The sequence below is a fragment of the Bidens hawaiensis genome, unplaced genomic scaffold (genome assembly GCF_021521415.1).
Source record: "Bidens hawaiensis isolate Kalapana, Puna unplaced genomic scaffold, B.hawaiensis_p1.1 tig00000780_1, whole genome shotgun sequence".
In the NCBI taxonomy this organism is placed as follows: Eukaryota; Viridiplantae; Streptophyta; class Magnoliopsida; order Asterales; family Asteraceae; genus Bidens; species Bidens hawaiensis.
In genome coordinates, this window is record NW_027491045.1 from 77,481 (window position 1) to 100,320 (window position 22,840).

Here is a 22,840-nt window from a genome sequence, read left to right on the forward strand (position 1 = left end):
TATATATATATATATATTACACACATATATAATATAATAATAAACACAAAAACATACAATGGCGACAAAAACATGTCGCCTCCCCCTTGTCGCCCCAGTTATAGCCAGAAGGGGGTGTGCTTTCTCCACTTATCACCTAATTCTAGGCAAATTGTCACCCCAGTCAGAGGTGTACAAAAAACCCGAACAAAAAAAAAACTTGGAACCGGTTTCTTTTATACTCGGGTTTTAAATACCTGAACCCGACCTTATCCGTAGCGTACAGATAGGGTATGCATTTCGGTACCAAAACTCATACTCATAACTGATTTATACCCGGTAATACTCAGAAACCGGAACCAGTTTCATACCCGGAACCAGATTTTTTCAACACCCGGTCATACCCGAACCCGATTTTATATCCCAAACCGAGTATTTTAAAAACCCATTTTATGCACCTCAAACCCCAGTACACTCACCCTTACAAACAAGCCCAAAAAAAGTAACATATGAGAAAATATTATTATTAAATTTTTAAGTTACTCTTGAACATTGTAAAATTCTACATTTAATGCAATTTAATTTAATTAATAAATGAAAGTGAACCGGTACGTAGTGGTCCTACGGGTGGGTCATATGTTGTGACACCCACCGACGACCCGACCTTTAACAAAGGCAGTAGCAAAGTAACTGACCACCATGGGAACACAATTAACAAATCAACAATGAAGAACCTGTTCATCATCATCGTTCTCTTCATCGTACCATTAACCACCTGCACCGTTAATGGTTGGACCGGTGAAATCCACGGCAGAGTTGTCTGCGATGTCTGTGCCGATGGCTCCGTAGGTCCTGAAGATCATGTCATAGAAGGTATAATTGTTCACATATTATCAGTTTTTGTAATTTTTTGATTGGGTGTATAGTTTGCTGCATTAGTGATTTATAGTTTCATTTTTTTCATAATTTGTCGGTGCAAGTTGAGTTGGTAGTTTGATTGTTAATTGCTCCAATTAATTGTTAGTCGAGCCGCTCACGAGCTACTTTAGATGGGATTGATAAAAAGCTTTAAATGAGCCAAGTCTTATCGAGCTAAAGCTGAGTCCGAGTGCCAAATAAACCCTGATTAGTTATCGAGCCGAAGCTCGAGCTTTGTTATGTAAGGATCGTTTTGGCTTGTCGAGCCTTAACGAGCCAATTGTATGTAAATTTTAATTATTTTGGACTTCTGTGTATTAATTTTACACTGCAACTTATTTAAGGCACCACACACAATCTCATTATAGGGATGGCAGAGAAACCCGAACCCGATGGGCATACCCGAGACCCGACATAATTGGGACGGGTCTTACCCGTCCCATTAGGGTATGGGACGGGTCTGGGATTAGTTTTTAATTTTTCGCAGGTCTGGGACGGGTCTGGGATTTCTAATATACCCGATTACCCGGCCCGATTACCCGATAATATGGACCCGTTTACCCGATTATATACCCGACATAATTATATACACACACACACAACATAGTAACAATAAAAAAATGGTATTTGTGTTCAGTGGTCCTTTGTGTGTCCTCCATGAATATTAAAATTATTATATATATATATATATATTGTATTACATCCCGTCACTCACTCATCCTCTATAAACTACGTTCATCTTTTTTATATATTTTTTGGTATAAATTTTTCTTTTTGTTGAATTAAGTGTATCATGAAACTAGAAAAATAAATTTTTTTGTGTTGTATATATTTTCAAAACCAGATGGGATTTGAGTCGGACATACCCGACGGGTATTTTTAATAAACTAACGGGTATACCCGAAACCCGCGGGTATACCCGATACCCGATGGGTATTTACCCGATAAATACCCGACGGGTCTGGGACGGGGTTTTATAATCGGGTCCGGGTCTGGGAATACCTAGACCCGTCCCAGACCCGACCCATTGCCATCCCTAAATCTCAAGAAGATTTTTCTCAAACTATATAAAAAAATATTAAAAAATGTATAGAAAATGAAATTCTTAAATAGTAAACGAGCCGAGCTTATGCTCATTTAAGAATTTTCTCAAGATATATAAGCATATTATAAAATGTAGAGAAATTAATATATAATAAACGAGCCGAACCCGAACCAAGCTCGAGCTTGAAAAAATATTCACAGACCGAGTTTGAGTTTTAGAAAAATAACTTGAAAAGAGTTGAGCTCGAGCTTGAGCTCGAGCTTGAGCTCTCGTAAGTCAAAATGAGTCGAGATTGAGCCAAGATAGGGCTTGACTCGACTTGTTTACACACCTAATTGCTGTTATGTTTACGTGGCATGGAGGATTGATGCTGCTACTTTGCTTGAACTGCTTCATGTCTCTTAGATTTTGTGTTTGGCCCGATAATAAACTCAATTATTGTCACCTGATATAAAGCCTCCGTTTATGAAACTTTGCTTGTTTTAACTTCCAAATACATTTCAAGAATCTTGATTCAGTGAATGCTCTCGTTGCTATTTGTGGTAGTCGTCTATAAAAAGTCAATCGGGTCAACCATAGTCAAGTCCTGCAATAAACAAAGGTATTTATGTGATTACAGGCGCAGAAGTTGCGGTTCTTTGCATAACAAAATCAGGGGAAGTTTTAAACTATCAAGCTTTTACAAATTCAAGGGGAATATATACAGTTGCTGAAACAATGCCCGAGAGCGAAAGGTGGGATGCATGTTTGGCGAGGCCCATTAGCAGTTTCCATGAACACTGCACTCATCTTGGAGACGGGTCTTCAGGTGTGAAGTTTAGTTACAATCATGTATCGGGTTACTCGCATGCTGTCAAACCGTTTGTGTATCGGCCCGTTAGTAGCCCGATCTACTGTGGTTGAATCTTGAATGTATGTATGTATGTTTATGAGTTTATGCTAATAAAATGGTACAAGGTGGTTTGTAACTTTGTATTAAGGTTGTAAAATGGAAGTGGATAGATTAATGGTGTCAATGTTAAAGACCCCACATACTCGCATTATGCTATCATTGTGCTTTGTGCTTTGTGGTTATCTTTTCCATAGCCTACTTTGCCCGTTAAATTCCCAAGAAGATCGATTGAGAATGGTGCCTGCTTTGAGTCGATTCTTGGTATAATGTTAAGTATGAGGATAACAAGCCAAGCTGTTTGTGAGCTACTTAAATTGAGTTGAGCCAAAACAAGCTTGAACTTTTCTTTAAGACTCATTTAATAAACAATCCCAAGCTTTACATTTTGACCTCGAGTCGACTCACAAGCCTAGATGAGCTTTCTACTTATATAACTTTTAGTTAATATATTATACTAAATAATAAATATAAAGGCAAACCTAAAGCTACAGTAAATTAATGGAAAGTCCAATCAGTGGCTGTCATGTGACAGCCACTAAGTTTCTTTTCTTTTTTGTAAATTTTTGAAATATGTCGTTTGAGTATTTATTAATTGAAAGTAACATATATGTTACAAAAATGGAAGTTGTTGCCGTGGTGGTGTTGTAGTGTTGAAACCTACAGGTCGTGAGTTTCAACATGCTCTTTGCTGGTTTTTTCTAGTTTTTTTTTGTGTTTTTTTCTTAAACAGAAATAGATTTTTATATTTATAGATTTCATACTAAATCAAATAATGAAAAAGTTAGGTGGTGTGGTGATAAAATTATTACAACGTACTATGTTTTACGTGTGTTTGAATCGCGTGAACGACGCAACGCGTCGAGGGCAACCTTTGGTTTATAAAATAACATAGTATAAAACTAATTAACTAATATATACTTTAAAACAATATATATACAAAAATCCTAATTAAATATATATTAATAAATATAAAGAAAAATAATAATAAACAAAATTTGAAAAGTACATTAGCTTAAATACAAGAATATCGACGTTCTAAAAAAAATATCGGCGTTTTAAAAAAAATAAACAAGCCAAACACAAATTCAGAAATACAACTTTACTCTAAGACTCGCCACCTTCCTAACCCACATCTCCAACCCACTCAACGAACCATCACCAGTCTCCAAACCCACCACACCCAAACCTCAAATGCTGGAAAACACACCCACCAACCAAATGGCCAGAGTGGGTTGAACAAATGGCGGGAAAACACAGTGCTGTTTGGATACAATCAGGTATTCCTGGACTCCATCGTGTGTGGTCCGGTTCAGTGCGGTTAAATAGGGCTGTAAATGAACCGGGCGACCAGACAAGAAGTTTGTTTATGTTCATCCGTTTAATAAACGAACCGGACATTAACAAAATAATTTCGTTCAGTAAGCTTAACGTACGAACACTGACATAGACCATATTCATTCAATAGTGTTTGTGAACTTCCGGTAATGATTATACCTTTTGAAATCAATATGTAAGCGTTTATATTTGTTTGCTCATTAGAGTCGTTTATGTATGTTTGTCTATTAATGTTCATTAGTGTATGTTACTGTTCGTTTATCCATTAGTGTCCATTAATGTTTGTGTGTTCGTTTGTCCATTAGTGCCCATTAGGGTCCGTTTGCATCCGTTCACTATATTAACGAACATACACAGCCAGACTAAATTTCTTAATGAATGGACACATACACGAATTTTCGTTTGGCAGAGTGTTCGTGAACCGTTCGTTTGTTCGACAAAGGCTTAACAGACGAACACGGACAACGTTTCGTCCGGTTCTGTTTGTTTACAGCCTACGATTATTGGCTAAAACCAAACTGAAAACCAAATCTTCTGTTTTTGCATTTTTGAAACCGTTTGGTTTTGGTTTTTCCGATTTAATTTTGGTTTCGGTTATTTCGGTTTTTGCCATTTGATCTTGAAAATTTAAGGCCGACAATAATGAATTTAGGTATAATTAATTTTGTTAATTGTTAACTAACATACTATTATACATTTGACCAAAAGCATTTGAAATACTTATTTATTAAATTCTTATAAATTACTTTAAATAAATACAAATATCTATAAATTCGGTCCGATTATGTTTTTCAGGTATTCTGGACTCCATCATGAGCTCCATTTACGACATCCCTTGTAACCAAACATTTGTTAAAGAACTGTCACAGTTCTGGACACCGAAAACCAACACATTTGTTTTCCCATGGGGCGAGGCCACGGTTACTTTAGAAGACGTATTAGTCCTTGGCGGGTATTCGGTTTTAGGGGAATCTGTTATTTCTGTTGATTCTGTTACTTTAAACCCAGATTTGGCGGAAAAAGTCAAAATTATGAACGGGTTTCGGTCGGAATTGGTGAAAAGCAAGGCGAAAAAAGCCTCACATTTTAAGTGGATTCAAATGTTTATGACGGGCCCTGACCGACCCGGACAGGGACCCGAACCTGACCCTGAAGACGAGCACATTGCGTTTTTGTCGTTGTGGTTGTCTAGATTTGTGTTCCCGTCGTTTGATCAAGATTCGGTTGGAAAACATGTTATCCCGATCGCGGTGAAGTTGTCGCAAGGTGTTAGATTGGCTCTTGCGCCTGTGGTTCTTGCTTATATTTATTGTAATTTGACAAAGTTGAAAGAACAAAATTCGAATGTTTGTGTTAATCTTTTAGGTCCGTTTCGGTTAGTTCAGATTTGGGGGTATGAAAGGTTTCAACTTGTTGGACCGAATTTAATAACCCCGAATGAGCTTAGACCCGGTGAGCCAAGATTAGCCCGTTGGCACGCTTTGAATGCACATACTCTTAATCTTGAAAGTTTCATTTGGAGACCGTATGCGGTTGATCTAAAAAACTGGAAACCGCCCTTGTATTACCAAGATACTGAACAAATATTAATACAATCGGATTCGATGATGTTAGATGATGATTTGCAGTCTTTTGTTTGTTTTATAACGCCTTGTGAGCTTAACGGGGTAGGTTGTAAAGCACGATATAATCCTCACCGAGTGGCTATGCCATTCGGTTATGATCAAGATATTCCTGGTGATGTTTTTAGTTACAATGTGAGTAAGTCTGTTAAGTTTTTTGTTCCTACGAGTTGTTTGAACCCGGGGTTACGAAGAGGTACTATGACTACGGACATTAATGATTATTAACTTATTAGTGAGACGTGTTTATGCCTCAATCAATGTATGAAACGTAGTGAAATTGTATTTCATCCTCCCCTCTAGACCCTCTTGAAACCATTCAAAACTCGCTTTTGTATCTCCAACAATTTTAAAGATAACACCTGCTGACATTCAATATCTAAGCGTACCGGCATCGTATTTTGGACTATCATTAAAACAATCTTTCATCAAGACCTATTTAGATTTCTCACAATCATGGGGCACTTTTTTTTTTAATGTTGTCGTGTCTTTAACTTCGGCCTGCAGACTTACTAGAGGTATCCTTGTTCAACTTGAACTCATTCGATGAATCGGGTGGTAGCATTAAATTACAATTGATTTTTTTGTCTTTTTAGAGGATTTTGAAAGGACTCATAATAAACAGAAAAAAGTTACAAATTTACTAAGTAAAAACGAAGACAAGTGAATTTGTGATTGGGTTATTATACTTGTACATATTAGAACATTCTCAACCTATTCCTTAAAAATATTAGAGGGAAATTTGTAAATTATATGGTATTGTTACAAGTTGTGAGTAGATGAGAGAAAATGTTATACGAGAAAGTTAAATATAAGGTTTCAGTGTCCACACCGTATAATATTTTAATATTTTTTTTTTATCGAAAGTGATTGTGAGTGAAGAATAGATAAATGATAATGATAAAAGTATAAAATAGTATTATTTAAGTGAGAGGAAGAAAAAAAATGTAATGAATTTTAGTGTAATTATGTTATTGGAAATCAAATGTGAATGCGCGTACGTACGTATTTCTATATCTATTTCTACACATACATACATACATGATTTATCAATATTAGCAAGAATAAGATGATAGGTTGGATCAAAGAGCTTCGGATTACATTCGGTGCTTCCTTTCTATGGCTCATCTGCTTCATTTACTTTTCTCAGGTTTATTTATTTTACTTCTTTTATTCAATATTACACCCCCAATTTTGCTATTATTGTTGCCTATTTATTCAACGTTATTAGTTTTTAGACTTATTACGATTCAAATCAGGAACATCATATATCATATCGGTTATCGGTCCCTTGGGTAAAATATCAGTGCAAAATATCAGTTGTAATATCGGTTCCGGTATTATATTGACTGACATATATTACCGATTTTCTCGATATAAGGTTTTTTAGTCTTAATTGTCAGTTTTTAGTGTTTAATGTTAGTGCTTTAAGTTTTAATCTGTTTCTACTTGCTACAATTGTTAGTGTTTTGTAAGTTGCAAAAGGTTAGCTTGTTAATGGTAGGATAGTATCTGTTAAATTGCTATAGATATAAATTCCGCATGATATTAATCATCATCATCATCATCGTACTCAGTATATCCCACCAATAGCAAAGCTATGGTAGGGTCTGAGGAGGGTAAGATGTAGACAGCCTTACCTCTACCCCATAGGGATAGAGAGGCTGCTTCCGGTGAGACCCCCGGCTCGATAATAGTTTTGCATCAAGCCTTGGACATAAGACACATAACACTCAACCATCGGGACACCGACCGATTGGTGCATGTACCCTTGTCTTTCGGCTATCAACGCCACCACATGATGCCTGATTAACCTTCCGCCACTTTTAACGTTAGTTTCACGATATTAGTAAAATAACGTCAAAATTAGTGCAATTTCGCTTTTGCCCACCCGAGGGTTCACACATATATACATTATATGCGTGCACCGCAAGCAGGGAGTTTCCGCATGATATTAAAATTACCGATATCCCACCGCGATAACTGATATCTTAGATATCGGTCCTTGACTGGTATTTGATATTTTCCGCATTAACTGCATAGTTGTATCTTTATATAACTCATCTTAGGGATGGCATTTTATACCGTACGCTAGCAGTACACATGTCTCGTTCGTTCGTTCGTTCGTTTATGTTCGTTCGTTCATTCACGTTCATTTGTTTAAATTCGTTTATATTCATTCGTTTATGATTCATAAGTTTATGTTTGTTTTAAGTTCATTTGTTTATGTTCGTTTGTCTACGCTCATTAATATATTTTTTTAAATTTTGTATGCCAATTAGTCAATTACAATGTAGTCTAGTTTTAATACTTGATAAGCCCAACACATTGTTGTTTACATTTTCTTTTAATTGGTTTTTATCTCAGTTATATTCGTTCGTCTATGTTCGTTCGCGTAAGTTCGTGAACAATTCTTTTACTGTTAATGAATGAACATAAACAAACACACTCATTTTCTGAAGGAGCGAACAAGAACATGCTTTAATCATGTTTGTTCAGTTCGTTTCCAAGTCTAGACTAAAATGATTTAGGAGGTTTTATGCTTAAAATAAAAATACTCTTGTGAATTTCGATTCGTTAAATGTTTCTACTTTAAGTTATTTCTTTATATCTGCCATTGGTTCGGTATTGATTTTATTTCTAACTCATTTAATGTGATTTATTTGATTAGGGGCTTAGATCTTTTGTATGGACTGCAGTTTCATACCAGCTAAAATACAGATTAAAGTTATCATCTTCTGCTTCTCAGTTTGTAACATCCATATCATTTGTTCCGTGGAGCATAAAACCAATATTCGGGTATTCATCTAATTGTTAATTTATGAATTTATTGACATTAGCTATCAAGTTGAACCAAACAATGTGCACATCTTATGTGCAGGATAATATCAGACTGTATTCCAATCAATGGAAGAAAAAGGATTCCTTATTTAGTCATCGCAACGCTGTTTTCCCTCTTTCCGTGGTTGATTCTTGGATCATGGGAATATGTAAGGGATTCCAAACATCAACTTATGATATTGTTGTTATTGCAAAACATGGGATCTGCAATGGCGGATGTTGTAATTGATGCAATGATTACAGAGGCAGCTAGACATGAAAAGTATGTTCTTTTCTCCAAGATTTTTTTAAAAGTTGTCTATGGATAATTTGTGCGTTCAATGTTGAGTAAAGTAGGCATGCAAACGAACAGAACATTCAGTGAACCATTTGGTGGGAGGTTTGTTTGTGTTTGTTATTTAATAAAGAAATGAACGTGAACAAAGTTTTTTTTGTCCTTTAATTAAACATGAACACATGTGTTGTTTGTTACTTTACTTTCATCTATGTTCATCGGTTTACGTGTGTTTAAGTTCGTTCATTAATATATTAATTTAAATTTTTTAGGCCCACACATTGTTGTTCACATTTACAATTTCTTTTAATCTCAGTTATGTTCGTTAATCTATCTACAGTTATGTTCGTTCATTTACATTCGTGAACCGTTTGTTTATATTGTTAACAAACAAACACAAACACACTCATTTACTTAACGAACACGAACAAGAAAACCCCTTTCGTTACTTGTTCGTGCTCAATCATTTGTTCGGTTCATTTACAGGTTTTGGTTATCTGCAAGCTAATTATTTTTATTTTTCAAAATTACTTCCACTTAGGGCTACATTTTCTGGCGATCTGCAAGCAATATCATGGATGACAATGGCTCTAGGTGGAATCTGTGGGAGTTTGTTTGGAACATATGCACTAAACAACTTCCAAATGCACAACATATTTTTACTGTTTTCTGTTTTGCCAGCTGTACAACTATGTTCATGTCGTTTTGTGGCGGACAGTTCTTCTATAAGCAGTTCAAAATTACCTGAATTTTCTACTTCTAATGACACTGATATAGATATTTTGGATGAAGCTAGATTATCGACCGAATCCGCTTCACCTCCAAAGCCTGGTACTTTGATGAGAAAAAGAAGCCATAAAAGTAGCAAGAAAATATTGAATAATATTTTAAGTAAATATCAGGAGACTGAAAAGGATGAATCTTTGCTGTCAAACTGGTTCCAATCTTTTAAGTGGGCCGGTTATACGTTGTTTAATGCTATTCGACGCCCGATTATCTTCAGGTATAATGTGATAAACTTTCTATTACTTTAGTTTCTTATGAAAAATTTTATGTATAATTTAAGGCTGCACATGATACTGAAAAATCGATTTAAACATAAACCAATGGTTTGGTTTTATGTTTTGTAAAAACCGAATTTCGGTTCGGTTTTGCCTGCATTTAAAATCGAAAAAAAAACAAATTTACGGATTTTTATTTTGAATGTTTAGTTTATAAGAATTTGATGGTGTAACCTATATATTTTAAGCTCAAATGTATAATAACCAATTAATCATTAATTAACAAAAAAGTTTATAACTATGGTAAAACCGATAAAACAGAAACCGAATGGTTTTCAAAAACTCAAAAACCGAATGGGCGGGTCTGTAATGGGTCAAAGTGGTCAACTTTTATTTAAGGTTCAACATGGGTTGGGTCGGGTCAGGAGACTCGCCAACATTTTTTTTTCGTTTATCAAATTTTATACTTAACTAATGTGTTAAATAGGATTACAAAGATGTATTGCACCATTGCTAAATTATGTATATTTATATAGTAAACTGATGATTACAAATATATTTATAATCATCAGTTTACTATATATTTTACAAATATATTTATATAGTAAACTGATCTAGGATGGTTTAAGCATTTATGAACACTATGTGCAACAGTTGACCCGCGGTTTAGCTAAGTTTAAAGTTTTGCCAAATATACTTGTATATGTAATATCTGTCATTGTTGATTAATGATTACAGCTTCAAATTCGTCACATATTATTTGGTGGGTCCCATCCTTGTTTAAAAGGGACCCGTAATTTGCTTATTTCTGATTGAGATTATTGGGAAAGCCAGACCAATGGGTTGGTTTTTCTTAGCACAGGTGACTGTTCCAAATCTGTCAAATGTTATGTTCTACTACCAGACAGAAGTTCTGAATCTTGAAGCTTCGTTTTTGGGGGCCGAACGTGTTAACGGGTGGATAGGCCTCATGTTTGGAGCATTCACTTACAACTGTTTCTTAAAGAAGATGAAATTAAGAAAGATTCTCATGTAAGTGTATATTAAACACGGATAGTCCCCGTAGCAACTTTAGTCTTCTGGCTTCAAAAATTGCAACTTTAGACCAGCTGCTTACACGAACGTGACCAACACCGTTGGTACCTGAAATGGAAGGAGGTTACTTTTTTACGTTAATTGCGTGTGAAATAAACAAACTACTTGTTTCCATAAAAACCCGTCTTATGTTTTTTAGTATTCCAGGGGTATTTTGGCCATTTTAAAATTTTAATTAAAAAGTTAACCTCCATCCAGTTAAGGATCAATGGTGTTACATTCGTGCAAACAATTGGTCTAAAGTTGTAATTTTTTAAATTTGAGTACCAAAGTTGCAATATGGGCCGGGCCAATCTGTGTAATTAATTCTAAAATAAACCATAAGTGTATATTAAAGAGCTTGCTAACTGATTCTAAACTGATGCATGTTTGCAGGTTTGCTCATATTACCCTGGCACAGCTGACTTTTCTTGACTTAATATTAGTTTCTAGGATAAATGTTTCGCATGGCATATCAGACAAAGTAATGGTGTTGTTCGGGTCCGCTCTCTCGGATGTAGTCAACCAGTTCAAGTATATTTCTCATAATATCTTATAAACAAAACAACGTATTTGACTATTTAAAGTCAAAGTGAGTAACGGGTTGATTTGTGATTGCAGGTTCATGCCTTTCTTGATCCTATCCGGACAATTATGCCCGCCTGGAATAGAAGGAACTCTGTTTTCACTCTACATGTCGGTCAACAACTTCGGGTCTGCAATGAGTTCATTTTTTGGCGATACTTTGGCTTCTGTTTTGAACATTTCTTCGGGTTCTTTCGATAATCTTAGTTTAGGGATCGGGATTCAAGTCGTGTGTACGCTTATACCTCTTGTTTTCTTGTTTTTGATACCAAAAGATGCTACAGGTATAACAATATAATTCTTATATATACGTACATAACCATCTACAAGATTAAGAGCCATAACAATCTTGGTTAGCAGTTTTACGGTTTTACCATCACGGAACTTGATGCAGCGTCTTTGAAACCGCCATCAGCATCATCATAAGCATTCAACTTTGAATTTTGCTTCATCACAGAATTTGATCTTCTAGGGCTAAGCTCAACATATGCCCTTCATAAAGTAGATTTTAAACATACACAGTCTCGTAAAGGCTTCCGCTGTGTCATATATCCGACTATTGTAGAGCTATACGAGTCGTATAGGTTCAGCTTTTTGTCAAACATTGTTGATCGTTAAATATACTTGTATTAATGTCTTTGAGTCGTATAGACCTATACGACTCATATAGGCTTATACGAGACATATACTTTGTCAACGAAGAACTATACGAGTCGTATAGGCCCTATAAGAGGCATATAGTTCATCCATGAAGGACTATTCGATGTGTATAGGCAGTGGCGGATCCAAGAATATATTTTTTTCAGAGGGTTCACTGTTTTTAGATACTCCAATTTCATAGGGTTCGACATAAAAAAATCAGATTGGTTCGAAGGTTCAGTCGAGTAAGGTTCGTCACCACGGGTGGCCCAACCTTTTTAGAGGCCTAAAGCGAAAATTAGAAGAGAAGCTTTTTCTAAATTTCATTATACATTTTAAGATTTAGTGCGTATATGGGTATTATTGGAATACAGAGAAATACCAAAAGTTGCAGATGCTATTCTGTTTGCATAAAAGGAATTTTAGTTCCATGGGCAAATCAGTTACAATTCACAGGAGATTGCATCTAAGGGTAGTTTAGGCATAGCAGGTTATAAGTTATAACCAACAGGTTGTTGGTTTTAAAACTAATAGGCTTGACTTCAAAGTTATTGATTTGAATCAGAACTTTGACATGAACTTGCAATATAATCTTCTGTTGCAGTTGCTATTGGACTTACTACTCAACTTTTGTAATTTATGGTTTCCCAAAATGCCCTTTGCTATGCAGTAAGCAACTTGTCATGTTTTTTTATTTAATTTTGAGACTCATAACCTGCTCTTGACAGTTAAAAATGAGAAAAATTGATAATCCAACTACTTTGACCTGAATTAAATGTTCCCTAATTGCCCTTAATGACAAAAAAAAACTTACTAGCTGCAACAAATTGCTTGCAACTAAATTGGCATGCATACTTCATGAACTGAAAGATGAAATTACAGCAGTTGCAACATTTGCAATTAGAAAGTGAAAATCGCGCGAAAAATATGTTTTTTAATGATTAGATAGTGCGTTCAAGATGACAACTTCGACTTTCGAGTTCACTCCAGTTTTTCTATATAACGTTACACTACAACTTCGAAACTCGGGGGGGTTTCCCGTGAACCCCCTCTGGACAATGTAGGTCTGCCCTATGTATAGGGCGTATACAAGGCGTACAGTTCTGTTCTTCCGTGATGAAGTAAATGCATCTCGTACAATACTACCTGTCAGGGTCTATGCAGCTTGCATATGCCTATACAACGCATATAAACAGGGTTAGACTGCAAACCTTGTTAAACATTTCATACCATTGCCACGCACGTCATCTATATTATAACTCGTATAGCCCCTGATGAGTTGGTCTGTAAGAAAGGCTGGTGTGTGGTGATCACATCTCTTTAAAAAACTAATTTTTTACACAATGGCTGTCTTTGATCTATTTTTGTTTTCAAAACACAAAATCCTACCCATAGATATATTATGTACACAAAATCCTACCCATAGATATATTATGTACAAACACTACATAAGTCTTAAAACAACCCTTAATCAAACTCCAGCTCCATCAATAATATTAATTGATTATGAGGAAATCATTTGTACACAAACACACACACAGAAAAATGCAAGAATTTCAACTTATTCTAAACCTTAACAAGAAGCTGCTATATTTAAGTTTTTTATTCTGCAAAACGATTAAAAACAACACAAGGGAATAAATAATACAAGCAATCAGAAAAACTAGTATAAACATGATCTAAAATCTCAAGTAAATTCATACACACTAAAAGAAAGAAGAAAAACAAACGACGAGTGGTTTGCAAGGACAAAAGCATGCAGCATCATTAAATTGTCTGCAGCTGAGAAAAGGATATACGAATGATAGAATCCGCAAGAGTCGTTGCATGCTTGCACACAATTGCTTCAGTCGCCTGCTCCTCGTTCTCAAACATAACAAGAGCCTGCTTTTTCCCGTTCATTTCAAACACTTTTGTGTTCACGATGCTCCCGTGTTCTTCAAGATGGGATATAATCTCATCTTCTGTCACGTCCTGGGGTAAGCTCGACAGATGGATCATTTTGGTCGGTGAGCAGCAGTAACGGTAGTTCTTAGCAGCATTGCGGTTGAATCGGTTCAAGTTGGAGTTCAAATACTCGTGAGTTTCAGCACCCATTGTAATATTCGGATGCTTTGAATAATTAACTTCCAAACGCTTCCCAAATAGTGTAGCTCCCTACATACCAAAACACGTTCTAAATAATCCACTTTCATAAAAATAATAAAAATAAAAAAGAAATAAAAATACCTTCAAAAAGTGCACTGCTAACTCAGCCTGAAAGCCATCGCCCATCTGAACAAGAGCATGATCTGGTTTGTTTCGAAGAAGCTTGATTCTCACAATGTTCCCGTATAGAGAAAACAAGTTGAACAGCTTGTCCTCGTCTATCCGCTAATCATATCAACCATGTATTTCTTAAAACATAGAAACTTACAATAAGTGAATGTGTGTGAGAGTAAAAGAGAAAGACGTTACATCGGGATTTAGATTAGATGCAAGAATCGTGCATCTGTCGTTGGTCCCGCTTATTCCGGGAGGCAATCCGCCTCCAAATGCAGCAGCGATGGCAGCCGCATTATTCATCTGCATTCCAATAAGTTATAACAAAAACATCCCATAAAAGCATCAGCTCAAAACACAAATGCATGCGTAGTAAATATTATTAAGATATGATTATGCAGCATAGAAAGTAAGTAATTACAAAAATATCATATCATATAACTCCCTGTTTTTCTATGGACAAAGAGAACCAACCTGTGGATATCCAACTGAAAGCAAAAGAAAAAACAATCAAATAACTATAGATGAAAGGAATAATAAACGCACGCGTGTGTGGCTATGCATTTAATATCGCCGATATATCGGTTATTGGTCCCCAAGAAAAATATCGGTTATAATATCGGTACCAATACTATTAGCGATATTGACCGATATAGACAGATATTTAACCAATATCTGACCGATAGTTTGGATGCCTTGGTTGATGTGGATTCGGAGGAAGATTTCATGGCTTACAATTAGATCATGTTTCAAATATTGACACTTATGAGTTTTGACTTTTGATGTTACTTTTAGTAGTATATATATAAAATCGGCATAATATTAAATTTACCGATATCCCAACGCGATAACCGATATCTCAAAAATCGGTCCTTTACCGATATTCGATTTTTTAACGCATTAACTGCATAGGTGTGTGGCTTGCTTGAAAGGTGCACATACCTCCTGCATCTCCATATCCTCCAGACTGGCACAACACGAACAATAAGAAGACATTAAAATACTGAAATAAAAAAAATAATAAATACAAGAAAAATTCCATACGAAAACGTACTTGCGAGGATCTGCCGCCCTTCTGTTCTGAAGGTAGTGACGGGTTTGTGAAATCCCTATTAAGAAGAAAACACAAAAGGCTTACATATTTTGTCACATTATAGTATCATGTATGGTACTTAAGATTTGATGAACGCACCTAGAGCGCTCATTATTGTAGTTGACTTGCAACTCTTCAAGACTGGTAAGAAAAGTAAGCATTATTAGTTATCGGAAAAGAAGCAAAAAATTATGGTAGATACTAGGGATGAGCAAATGGGTGCGGGTATCAAAACGCTACCGAATTTTGACGTTTTTGGAACGGTACCATTAACATTATATCCCGAACTTTTGACTTCGGTACCGGTACTGAACCAAGATTTCTGGTACCAAGATTTTGGAAAAATCGAGATTTTGGCACCGGTTTGGTACCGAGCTCATCCCTAGTACAGACTAGATACTTACTTTGAGAACTGAATATCTAGTTGGCAGCAACCGTCATAAATATTTCTCCCCTGAAAAAACAATTGCAAATATTAATGTTAACTTAAGATCAATAAAATGCAATAACAGTAGTAATAATAATACCTGAAGAGAATTTCTTGCAGCCACAGCACTTTGGCGTAACTGAAATTGAATTAGTGCTTGAAAACCTAAAAATTTGAAAACAAAAAACAACTTTAAACGAATGTGTGGTGAAACGAAAAAAAATAAAGTTAAAAAAACTTAGGAGGTGACTGACCAGCTGACTTTTGAAAGGTGACGATTTTCTCGACATGTCCATGAGGAGAAAAAACTTGATGCAGGACTTCCACAGTTATAGGGTACAGCATATGGTGAATGGTGACCAAGAGAATGCGATTGGGCTATTAACATCCATTCCATTCCGACCCAGAAGAGAAGAAGAGAAGAGAATGAATAGAGATAGAAAAGAAGATAGATAGAAAGAAAGAAAGAGAAATAGAAGATTAAAATATATATATGTCAACCTCCTACACACAAACAGATGATATACCATTCATCATTAACAGCTCAATATCATAATACAAAATGGAAGTGCAAAAGGTAGCTTCATTTACTAGAAGTATACACAAAACATGTTTATGTGTGACAGACTCGCAATCATAGTTATCAAAGGCGTTAGGCGCACTCAAGGCGCAAAGGTCTTGCTTGGGGCATCGGCGCAAAAAAAGCGAGGGCCTGAGAATTTTTTTTAAAAAAGCGCAATAATAAAAACAATAAAATATATAAATAGGTTTTGTAAAACTAGTATTACTCTCCAAATTTAGTTAAAAATTGATACGGTTAGTAATTAAAAACATCTAACCAGCGCAACAAAAATTTAATACCTTATAAAATAATGAGATTGGATAAATCTAGCTTAATTAATTAAGACAAAAAATTACACCCCAAATATAGTTAAAAATTAATATAATTAGCAATTAAAAACATCTAACCCAAAAAAAAGACCTTTTAAAAATAATGATATTTATGTAAATCTAGCTAAACTAGAATATATAAAATAATTAAATCAAGAATTATCAATGACGTAAAGAGTAAATTAGTAAATCATACTTTTTTTTAAGTAACTAGCTATTAATTTACATAAATTTGACTACTTTTTAGGTAAGCCTTATCAAATAGTTATTGATAAATCAAAAGAAATCATAAAAGATCAGATTTTTTTCTCAAATGTTTGCCTTGGCTAACACCAGGCACTAAACCCTCGCTTTTGATAACTATGGTGGCAATATTAACTTGTAAAAGTTTATTAAAGAAAAATCCGCTCAAAAAAAGTTGAATGCTTTTTTAAGTAAACATCGGTGTTCTGTAACAGCAAATTTAAAAGAATGGCGGTTAAATAATACAAACCTCATCCACCCGTCCTTGAGTGTTTTGCTCCATTGTAGTTAGCTCTTGATGAGATGAAAACTGAACGTAAACATTTCTACCCCTGATATTAAGATGTACACGTTATTGGAAACCAAAAGCATCTTACTTAACAAACAAAGCCAAAATATTATGTATGATTAATTTCGTTTGTTAGTGGTAGTACCTTATGCTTGGCTGCACATTGGCATAAAATTGCATTGCGCTGACAGCAGAAGGAACATCTTGCATTTGTAGGAGAGCCTGCAGCAACAACATATATGAATGTAGTGTAAGAAACTAACAAAACGCGTATGAAAAAGTGAAATACCTGGTTTTTTGCACGAAGCATGACTAGTTTGTTAATGACTCCAAATGGCTGAAATAGCTGAAGCAGATCAGGCTGAAAATGAAATATTTAAGAATTTAAGAATTATAATAAAAGACCATTTCTCAGCAAGTGAATAATTACAAAAGAATGTTGCAGAAAAAATAGTGATGCAGGGGCGGATCTACGTATACGAGACTGGGTTCACGGGAACCCATTGAGTTTTGGATTTTATATAAAATATGAGAATGAAGCCATATATATTATGTGAGTGAACCAATACACAAAGGTCTAGTGGTAAAACATCCCTCCTTCCTAATGTGAGAACATTCTCACTGCCAGTGCGGATTTTCTTGTAGTATTTTTAACTAGTTAATTTAGTTATGGTTTTTACTTATCGAACATTCTGAACACTGAACACCCAGCCACCATCGAACATTTTTGCAAACCCTAACATAGACACCGCCCCACCATCGTCCGCGGTCACCTCCCCTTGACATTTAACCATTCAACTTAAGGCCTTCACGAGTTCACCATATCGTCTAAATTTATATATCATGTTTTGATTCAATCAATCATTTTTGTTTATTTGTTAAAACTAGAATTATAAATGAATCATTATGTTGAAATTTGTTAGTTGAATTAGAAATACATGGTTATCCCTTCTGCCTTGGTCACATTCGTTTCTTAGCCCCAGAGGCTGTTGACTTTTTGAACAGCGTTCAGCGGGTCATGCATAGTAATTTATCGTTCCCTAAGAACCAAAAACTTTGTTTCAGTAGGATTGGGTTTTATCCAAAAAGGGTTTGCACACAGCTTGTTGTCCGCTTACCCGCCACCTCATTGTAATCGTTTGGATGCTTTAATTACATATTAACTTCCCCTCTCAGTATCATTAGATAATTAGTAACGTTTAAATTTGGCTTGCATTCTTTTTTAATTTCTAATGAAGATGTTTGCTTTTGTTTTTGTTTTCGTAGAGTACATTTATTATGTGATAAACCTTAACCGACCAACCAAAACACTGAACCCACTAGAAAAGTTTTTGGATCCTCCAGATGTTACAAACTGAATATCATCTAGTGAGTGAGATAGAATAGAATAATAGTATAATTAATAATAATAATAATAATAATAATAATAATAATATGAAACGAACCTCGGAGATCTCATGGCCAACATTCCGAACATGGATGACTTTGGAAGGCTCTGTCATATCCTATCCTAGGAACAAACAAACACACGAACAGACAGATTTAAGGAAACCAAAATAATTCATTCAGATGTAAAACCTTAAAAAGAATCGAAACCCTACCTGAGAAGAAGATGAAGATGAAAAATATAAAAAGTAAAGTCAGCCGAAGCTTAGGAGCGGCAAGTAACAAGTTATAAGTAACGATACGATGATATGATAGCCCTAATTAAACTTAACTACAACATCTTCTGTTTTCTCTTCTCTTTACATATGTGGGCCCCACCACCTTGTTATCTTATTGTTATTATTATTATTATTATTATTATTATTATTATTATTATATTATTTCCATTTCTATTTATCCTTTCGTCTTATTATTATTATTATTATTACTATTTATGACAACCCGCGCGTTGCCTTGGGGGCTTCGATATCTTATAAACACTCGGGGGTTGGATACATTGGAGATTGACTATGACGGAGGCACTACAGTGACTAACACGTTCTTTTAAGATGGTTATTGGACTGACAAATAAATAATATGAAGTCGGCCGATGTTGAGCTGAAACAAAACATACCACAATAGCGTGCACATAACCACAACCGAGATAATTTTTGTGACCTCATACGTGATAGATGGGATGTTGATATTGTTCGAAAGCTTACATTGATAAGTCAAACCACTTAAAATTGCCAGGGTGGTAAGTTTTTTTTTTTTTTTTTTTTTTTTGAATGTTAATGCTTTCCTCCTACTATTTACAATATACCACCATTACCAGGAATCGAACCCTGGACCTCTCACCCAAAGGCCAAAGCCTTTACCATCCCACCAAAGTGGAGATGGCTTGCCAGGGTGGTAAGTGGTTTGGTGGTGTGGTGAGCCTATTCTTATAGCACACAACGAATCATCTGCTAACACATGGCACCATCAATCAACAAAAGTTCTCAAAAGAGTTAGTTTATTCAGACACCATTTTTGTTATTCACACACTCTTTTAACATACGTTTTATCTTTTATGTACACTCTCTTTAAATAATCAAAGGGTGTCTAAATAGCCTCTCTTCTCAAAATCAAAGAGTGTCATTTTGTGGGTCATAATTGGAAGGACATGTAAGCTAGAGAAGTAAAGATAAGAAAGATGCATTGGATTCTTGTAACATATGCATAAAAACTATAGACAAAGATTAATAGTATTTCTTACAATCAAAATCCTCTATTTATTATTATTATTATTATCTACGGAAATTTTAAAAATATGGGTAAAATTTGAAATGTTGTGAATTAGAATGGCGTAAAGGGTAAACGACGTAATTTTATAAACAAAAGGTAAATGATGACGCGGTTTGGATGATGTGTATGCTTGCGCATTATAAAAAAATAAGCACGTGTAATGGCATAAACGAAATTTTATAAAACAATGTATGTTAAAAGTTATAAAAGAGAAACAATAAATAAGCAAGTGTTAGTGGTCCAAATGACATAACATAATTGTGTAAAAAAGAGAGGGATAAAAAATTGAAACCTGGGTATGTAAGTTGTAAGCTTAAAAGGGGTTTTATTGTAATTTATAAAAGTCATGATTTAGGGATTAGTATAACGTCTTTTAACTAGATAGTGGCCACCATAAAACGTCTCTTCATATATATAAATAGAACTGAGAATAATTCAGTCAAGAAACGCCAATACGGCAACTCGAATCAGGACCATGCTGAAACCAGACATGCATAAGTGTATATTGTGAGATTTCTCCATATAAAAAGGCAAGAATTCAATTACATAACATGTTTGAGCCTTGGGGGACTTTTTAATAAGATTTTAGCAACATTAGTTCAACAATGAAAGTTTATAAACTTGCCTCGAAGAACATTATGAACCTAAAAAAACTCATGAAAACTAGAGCAACGTAGTGATTTACCACACCGCTCGTAAATCTAGTTTTTTGTTCACACAATCCATTTGCAAATAATAACGAATCAAAACTCAATAATCACTTGCCATGCCATATTTTTAACCAATGCAATGCACTTACATTTATTTCTCATATTTGTAATCAATGCAATTTTACAACATATCATATCCATCCATTATAACCAGCACATATCAAATTTATGCCAAGATGATCACACTATTATTATAACAGTAAACTATGACACAGTTTTGATGATGTGTACTTTTTATGATATGATCGCTTGTGCATTATCAACTAACAACTCCGTTTTGAACAAATAGTTAAAAATAAGCGTGTGTAAAGGCATAATTGGAATTTTATAAAACAATGTATTTTAAAAGTTATAAAAGAAAAACAATAAATAAATGTTAGTGGTCCAAGTGGTATATAATGATCGGTTAGGAAAGAAAAGAAAACAAATTTAAACCCTAGGGTGTAATTTGTAAGTTTGGAGGGGGATTTACTGTAATAATGTTCACTTTGAACATGTGAATTAGAATGACAAAAAGGGTAAAAGACGATGTTTCATAAAGAAAAGGTAAACGATGACGCGGTTTTGATGATGTGTATGCTTGTGCTTTACCAGAAAATAAGCACGTGTAATGGCATAACATAAATTTTATAATACAATGTATGTTAAAAGTTATAAAAGAGAAACAAGGAATAAGCACTTAGTGGTCCAAATGACATAGCATGATTGGGTAAAAAGAAACGAATACAAATTTGAAACATAGGTGTGTAAGTTGTGAGTTTAAAAGAGGTTTTATTGCACTTTAGAAAAGACATGCTTTAGGGATTACTATATAACGTCTTTCAATCGGACAATGTTCATCACAAAACAACGTCTCTTTGTATATATAGATAGAATTGGGAATAATACAGTCAAGAAACACCACTACCACAACTCGAATCAGGACACTGAAACCATGCAGGCATAATTGCATATTGTGAGATATCTCCATAAAAAAAATTTCATTATGTGACATGTTTAAGCCTTGAGGGATCTTCTAAGAAGAATTTAACAACATTAGTTCAACAAAGAACATTTATAATTTTTCCTTGAAGAACACGGGTGAACCTAAAATAACTTATGAAAACTATAGCAGCGTAGTGATTTGCCACACCGCCCGTAAATCTAGTTTTTTGTTCACACAATTCATTTGTAAATAATAACGAGTCGAAACTTAGCCATCACCTGTCATGCCATATTTTTAACTAATGCAATGCACATACATTTATTTCTCATATTTGTAATCAATGCAAGTTTACAACATATTATATCCATCCATTATTAACATCACATATAGAACCTATGCCAGGACGACCACACTATATTATACTAGTAAACTGTGACACAATTGTTGGAAGTTTTAAGTGTGTGAATGAAGGAAGTGGTGGAAGTGGTAAATGTTTGTCCCACATCGGATTGGGAACAAAGTAATGAATGGTTTATAAGGTGAAGCCCTTACAGCCATTTGAATTCTTTGTGATATGTTGGTCTAGTCAATACCATTAATAATCATAATGATTATGATTATTTTGTTTCAGTTTCAATTCTTTTGATAATGGTCATTAGATTAGTATTATTATTATTTAATAATCTTTAATGGTCATAACTAAGAGTTGATTATATGGTTATGACTCTTGGTTTACTGCTTCATTTATTTTCGTTTAATATTCTGGAATTTATAATACAAGTTTTCCAACAACAATTTTGATGATGTGTACATTTGTGCATTACCAATTAACAACTCGGTTTTGAACGTATACTTAAAAATAAGCATATGTAACGGCATAATCAGAATTTTATAAAACAATTTATTTTAAAAGTTATAAAAGAAAAACAAAAAAAATGTTAGTGGTTCAAGTGGTATAAAATGATTGGTTAAAAAGGATAAAAAAGATAAAAAACTTAAAACCCTAGTGTATAAATTGCAAGTTTGTAAGGGGTTTTATTGTAATTTAGAAAGGCCATTACTTACCAGACCTGTACCGAAATG

The 22,840-nt window shown here is 34.6% G+C and overlaps 4 protein-coding genes across 6 annotated transcripts; 3 read left to right on the forward strand and 1 right to left on the reverse strand.

Moving 5' to 3' along the window:
- Nucleotides 1–658: 658 nt before the first annotated feature.
- On the forward strand, nucleotides 659–2,958 carry LOC143536264 (uncharacterized). Its single transcript, XM_077030297.1, has 2 exons — nucleotides 659–852; nucleotides 2,562–2,958. Exons 1-2 carry the CDS (start codon nucleotides 705–707, stop codon nucleotides 2,843–2,845), a joined length of 432 nt encoding a protein of 143 aa, XP_076886412.1. The 5' UTR covers nucleotides 659–704; the 3' UTR covers nucleotides 2,846–2,958.
- A 1,035-nt stretch (nucleotides 2,959–3,993) lies between these two features.
- LOC143535221 (serine/threonine-protein phosphatase 7 long form homolog) lies at nucleotides 3,994–6,019 on the forward strand. The gene is made up of 2 exons (XM_077029538.1): nucleotides 3,994–4,111; nucleotides 4,965–6,019. Exons 1-2 carry the CDS (start codon nucleotides 4,075–4,077, stop codon nucleotides 6,017–6,019), a joined length of 1,092 nt encoding a protein of 363 aa, XP_076885653.1. The 5' UTR covers nucleotides 3,994–4,074.
- A 772-nt stretch (nucleotides 6,020–6,791) lies between these two features.
- LOC143536271 (putative folate-biopterin transporter 4) lies at nucleotides 6,792–11,864 on the forward strand. Its single transcript, XM_077030308.1, has 7 exons — nucleotides 6,792–6,941; nucleotides 8,463–8,590; nucleotides 8,673–8,894; nucleotides 9,448–9,909; nucleotides 10,742–10,939; nucleotides 11,378–11,515; nucleotides 11,603–11,864. Exons 1-7 carry the CDS (start codon nucleotides 6,861–6,863, stop codon nucleotides 11,862–11,864), a joined length of 1,491 nt encoding a protein of 496 aa, XP_076886423.1. The 5' UTR covers nucleotides 6,792–6,860.
- A 1,959-nt stretch (nucleotides 11,865–13,823) lies between these two features.
- LOC143537532 (polypyrimidine tract-binding protein homolog 3-like) lies at nucleotides 13,824–19,148 on the reverse strand. Of its 3 annotated transcripts, none has more exons than XM_077031293.1 (15): nucleotides 19,016–19,148; nucleotides 18,856–18,922; nucleotides 17,700–17,771; nucleotides 17,556–17,632; nucleotides 17,372–17,453; nucleotides 16,242–16,365; nucleotides 16,088–16,152; nucleotides 15,965–16,014; nucleotides 15,660–15,701; nucleotides 15,522–15,576; nucleotides 15,410–15,434; nucleotides 14,942–14,955; nucleotides 14,663–14,770; nucleotides 14,435–14,578; nucleotides 13,824–14,362 (listed from the first exon to the last, which is right to left on the reverse strand). In XM_077031293.1, exons 2-15 carry the CDS (start codon nucleotides 18,910–18,912, stop codon nucleotides 13,973–13,975), a joined length of 1,305 nt encoding a protein of 434 aa, XP_076887408.1. In that variant the 5' UTR covers nucleotides 18,913–18,922; nucleotides 19,016–19,148; the 3' UTR covers nucleotides 13,824–13,972. The 3 variants fall into 3 exon arrangements, with proteins under 3 accessions (XP_076887408.1, XP_076887401.1, XP_076887394.1); XM_077031286.1 differs by having other exon boundaries at nucleotides 16,242–16,367; nucleotides 17,371–17,453; nucleotides 18,856–18,917; nucleotides 19,016–19,121; XM_077031279.1 differs by having other exon boundaries at nucleotides 16,242–16,367; nucleotides 17,371–17,453; nucleotides 18,856–18,920; nucleotides 19,012–19,121.
- Nucleotides 19,149–22,840: the final 3,692 nt, after the last annotated feature.

Coding starts and splice junctions, on each gene's coding strand:
- LOC143537532 (XM_077031286.1), bottom strand. CDS start 18,912: ATGACAGAGCCTTCCAAAGTCATCCATGTTCGGAATGTTGGCCATGAG. Junction 17,772..18,855: donor TTGGCCATGAGATCTCCGAG/GTTCGTTTCATA, acceptor TTTCATTTTCAG/CCTGATCTGCTTCAGCTATT. Junction 16,368..17,370: donor TCAAGGACGGGTGGATGAGG/TTTGTATTATTT, acceptor ATGGATGTTAAT/AGCCCAATCGCATTCTCTTG.
- LOC143535221 (XM_077029538.1), top strand. CDS start 4,075: ATGGCGGGAAAACACAGTGCTGTTTGGATACAATCAG. Junction 4,112..4,964: donor TGCTGTTTGGATACAATCAG/GTATTCCTGGAC, acceptor TATGTTTTTCAG/GTATTCTGGACTCCATCATG.
- LOC143536271 (XM_077030308.1), top strand. CDS start 6,861: ATGATAGGTTGGATCAAAGAGCTTCGGATTACATTCGGTGCTTCCTTT. Junction 6,942..8,462: donor GCTTCATTTACTTTTCTCAG/GTTTATTTATTT, acceptor TTATTTGATTAG/GGGCTTAGATCTTTTGTATG. Junction 8,591..8,672: donor AGCATAAAACCAATATTCGG/GTATTCATCTAA, acceptor TCTTATGTGCAG/GATAATATCAGACTGTATTC.
- LOC143536264 (XM_077030297.1), top strand. CDS start 705: ATGAAGAACCTGTTCATCATCATCGTTCTCTTCATCGTACCATTAACC. Junction 853..2,561: donor TGAAGATCATGTCATAGAAG/GTATAATTGTTC, acceptor ATGTGATTACAG/GCGCAGAAGTTGCGGTTCTT.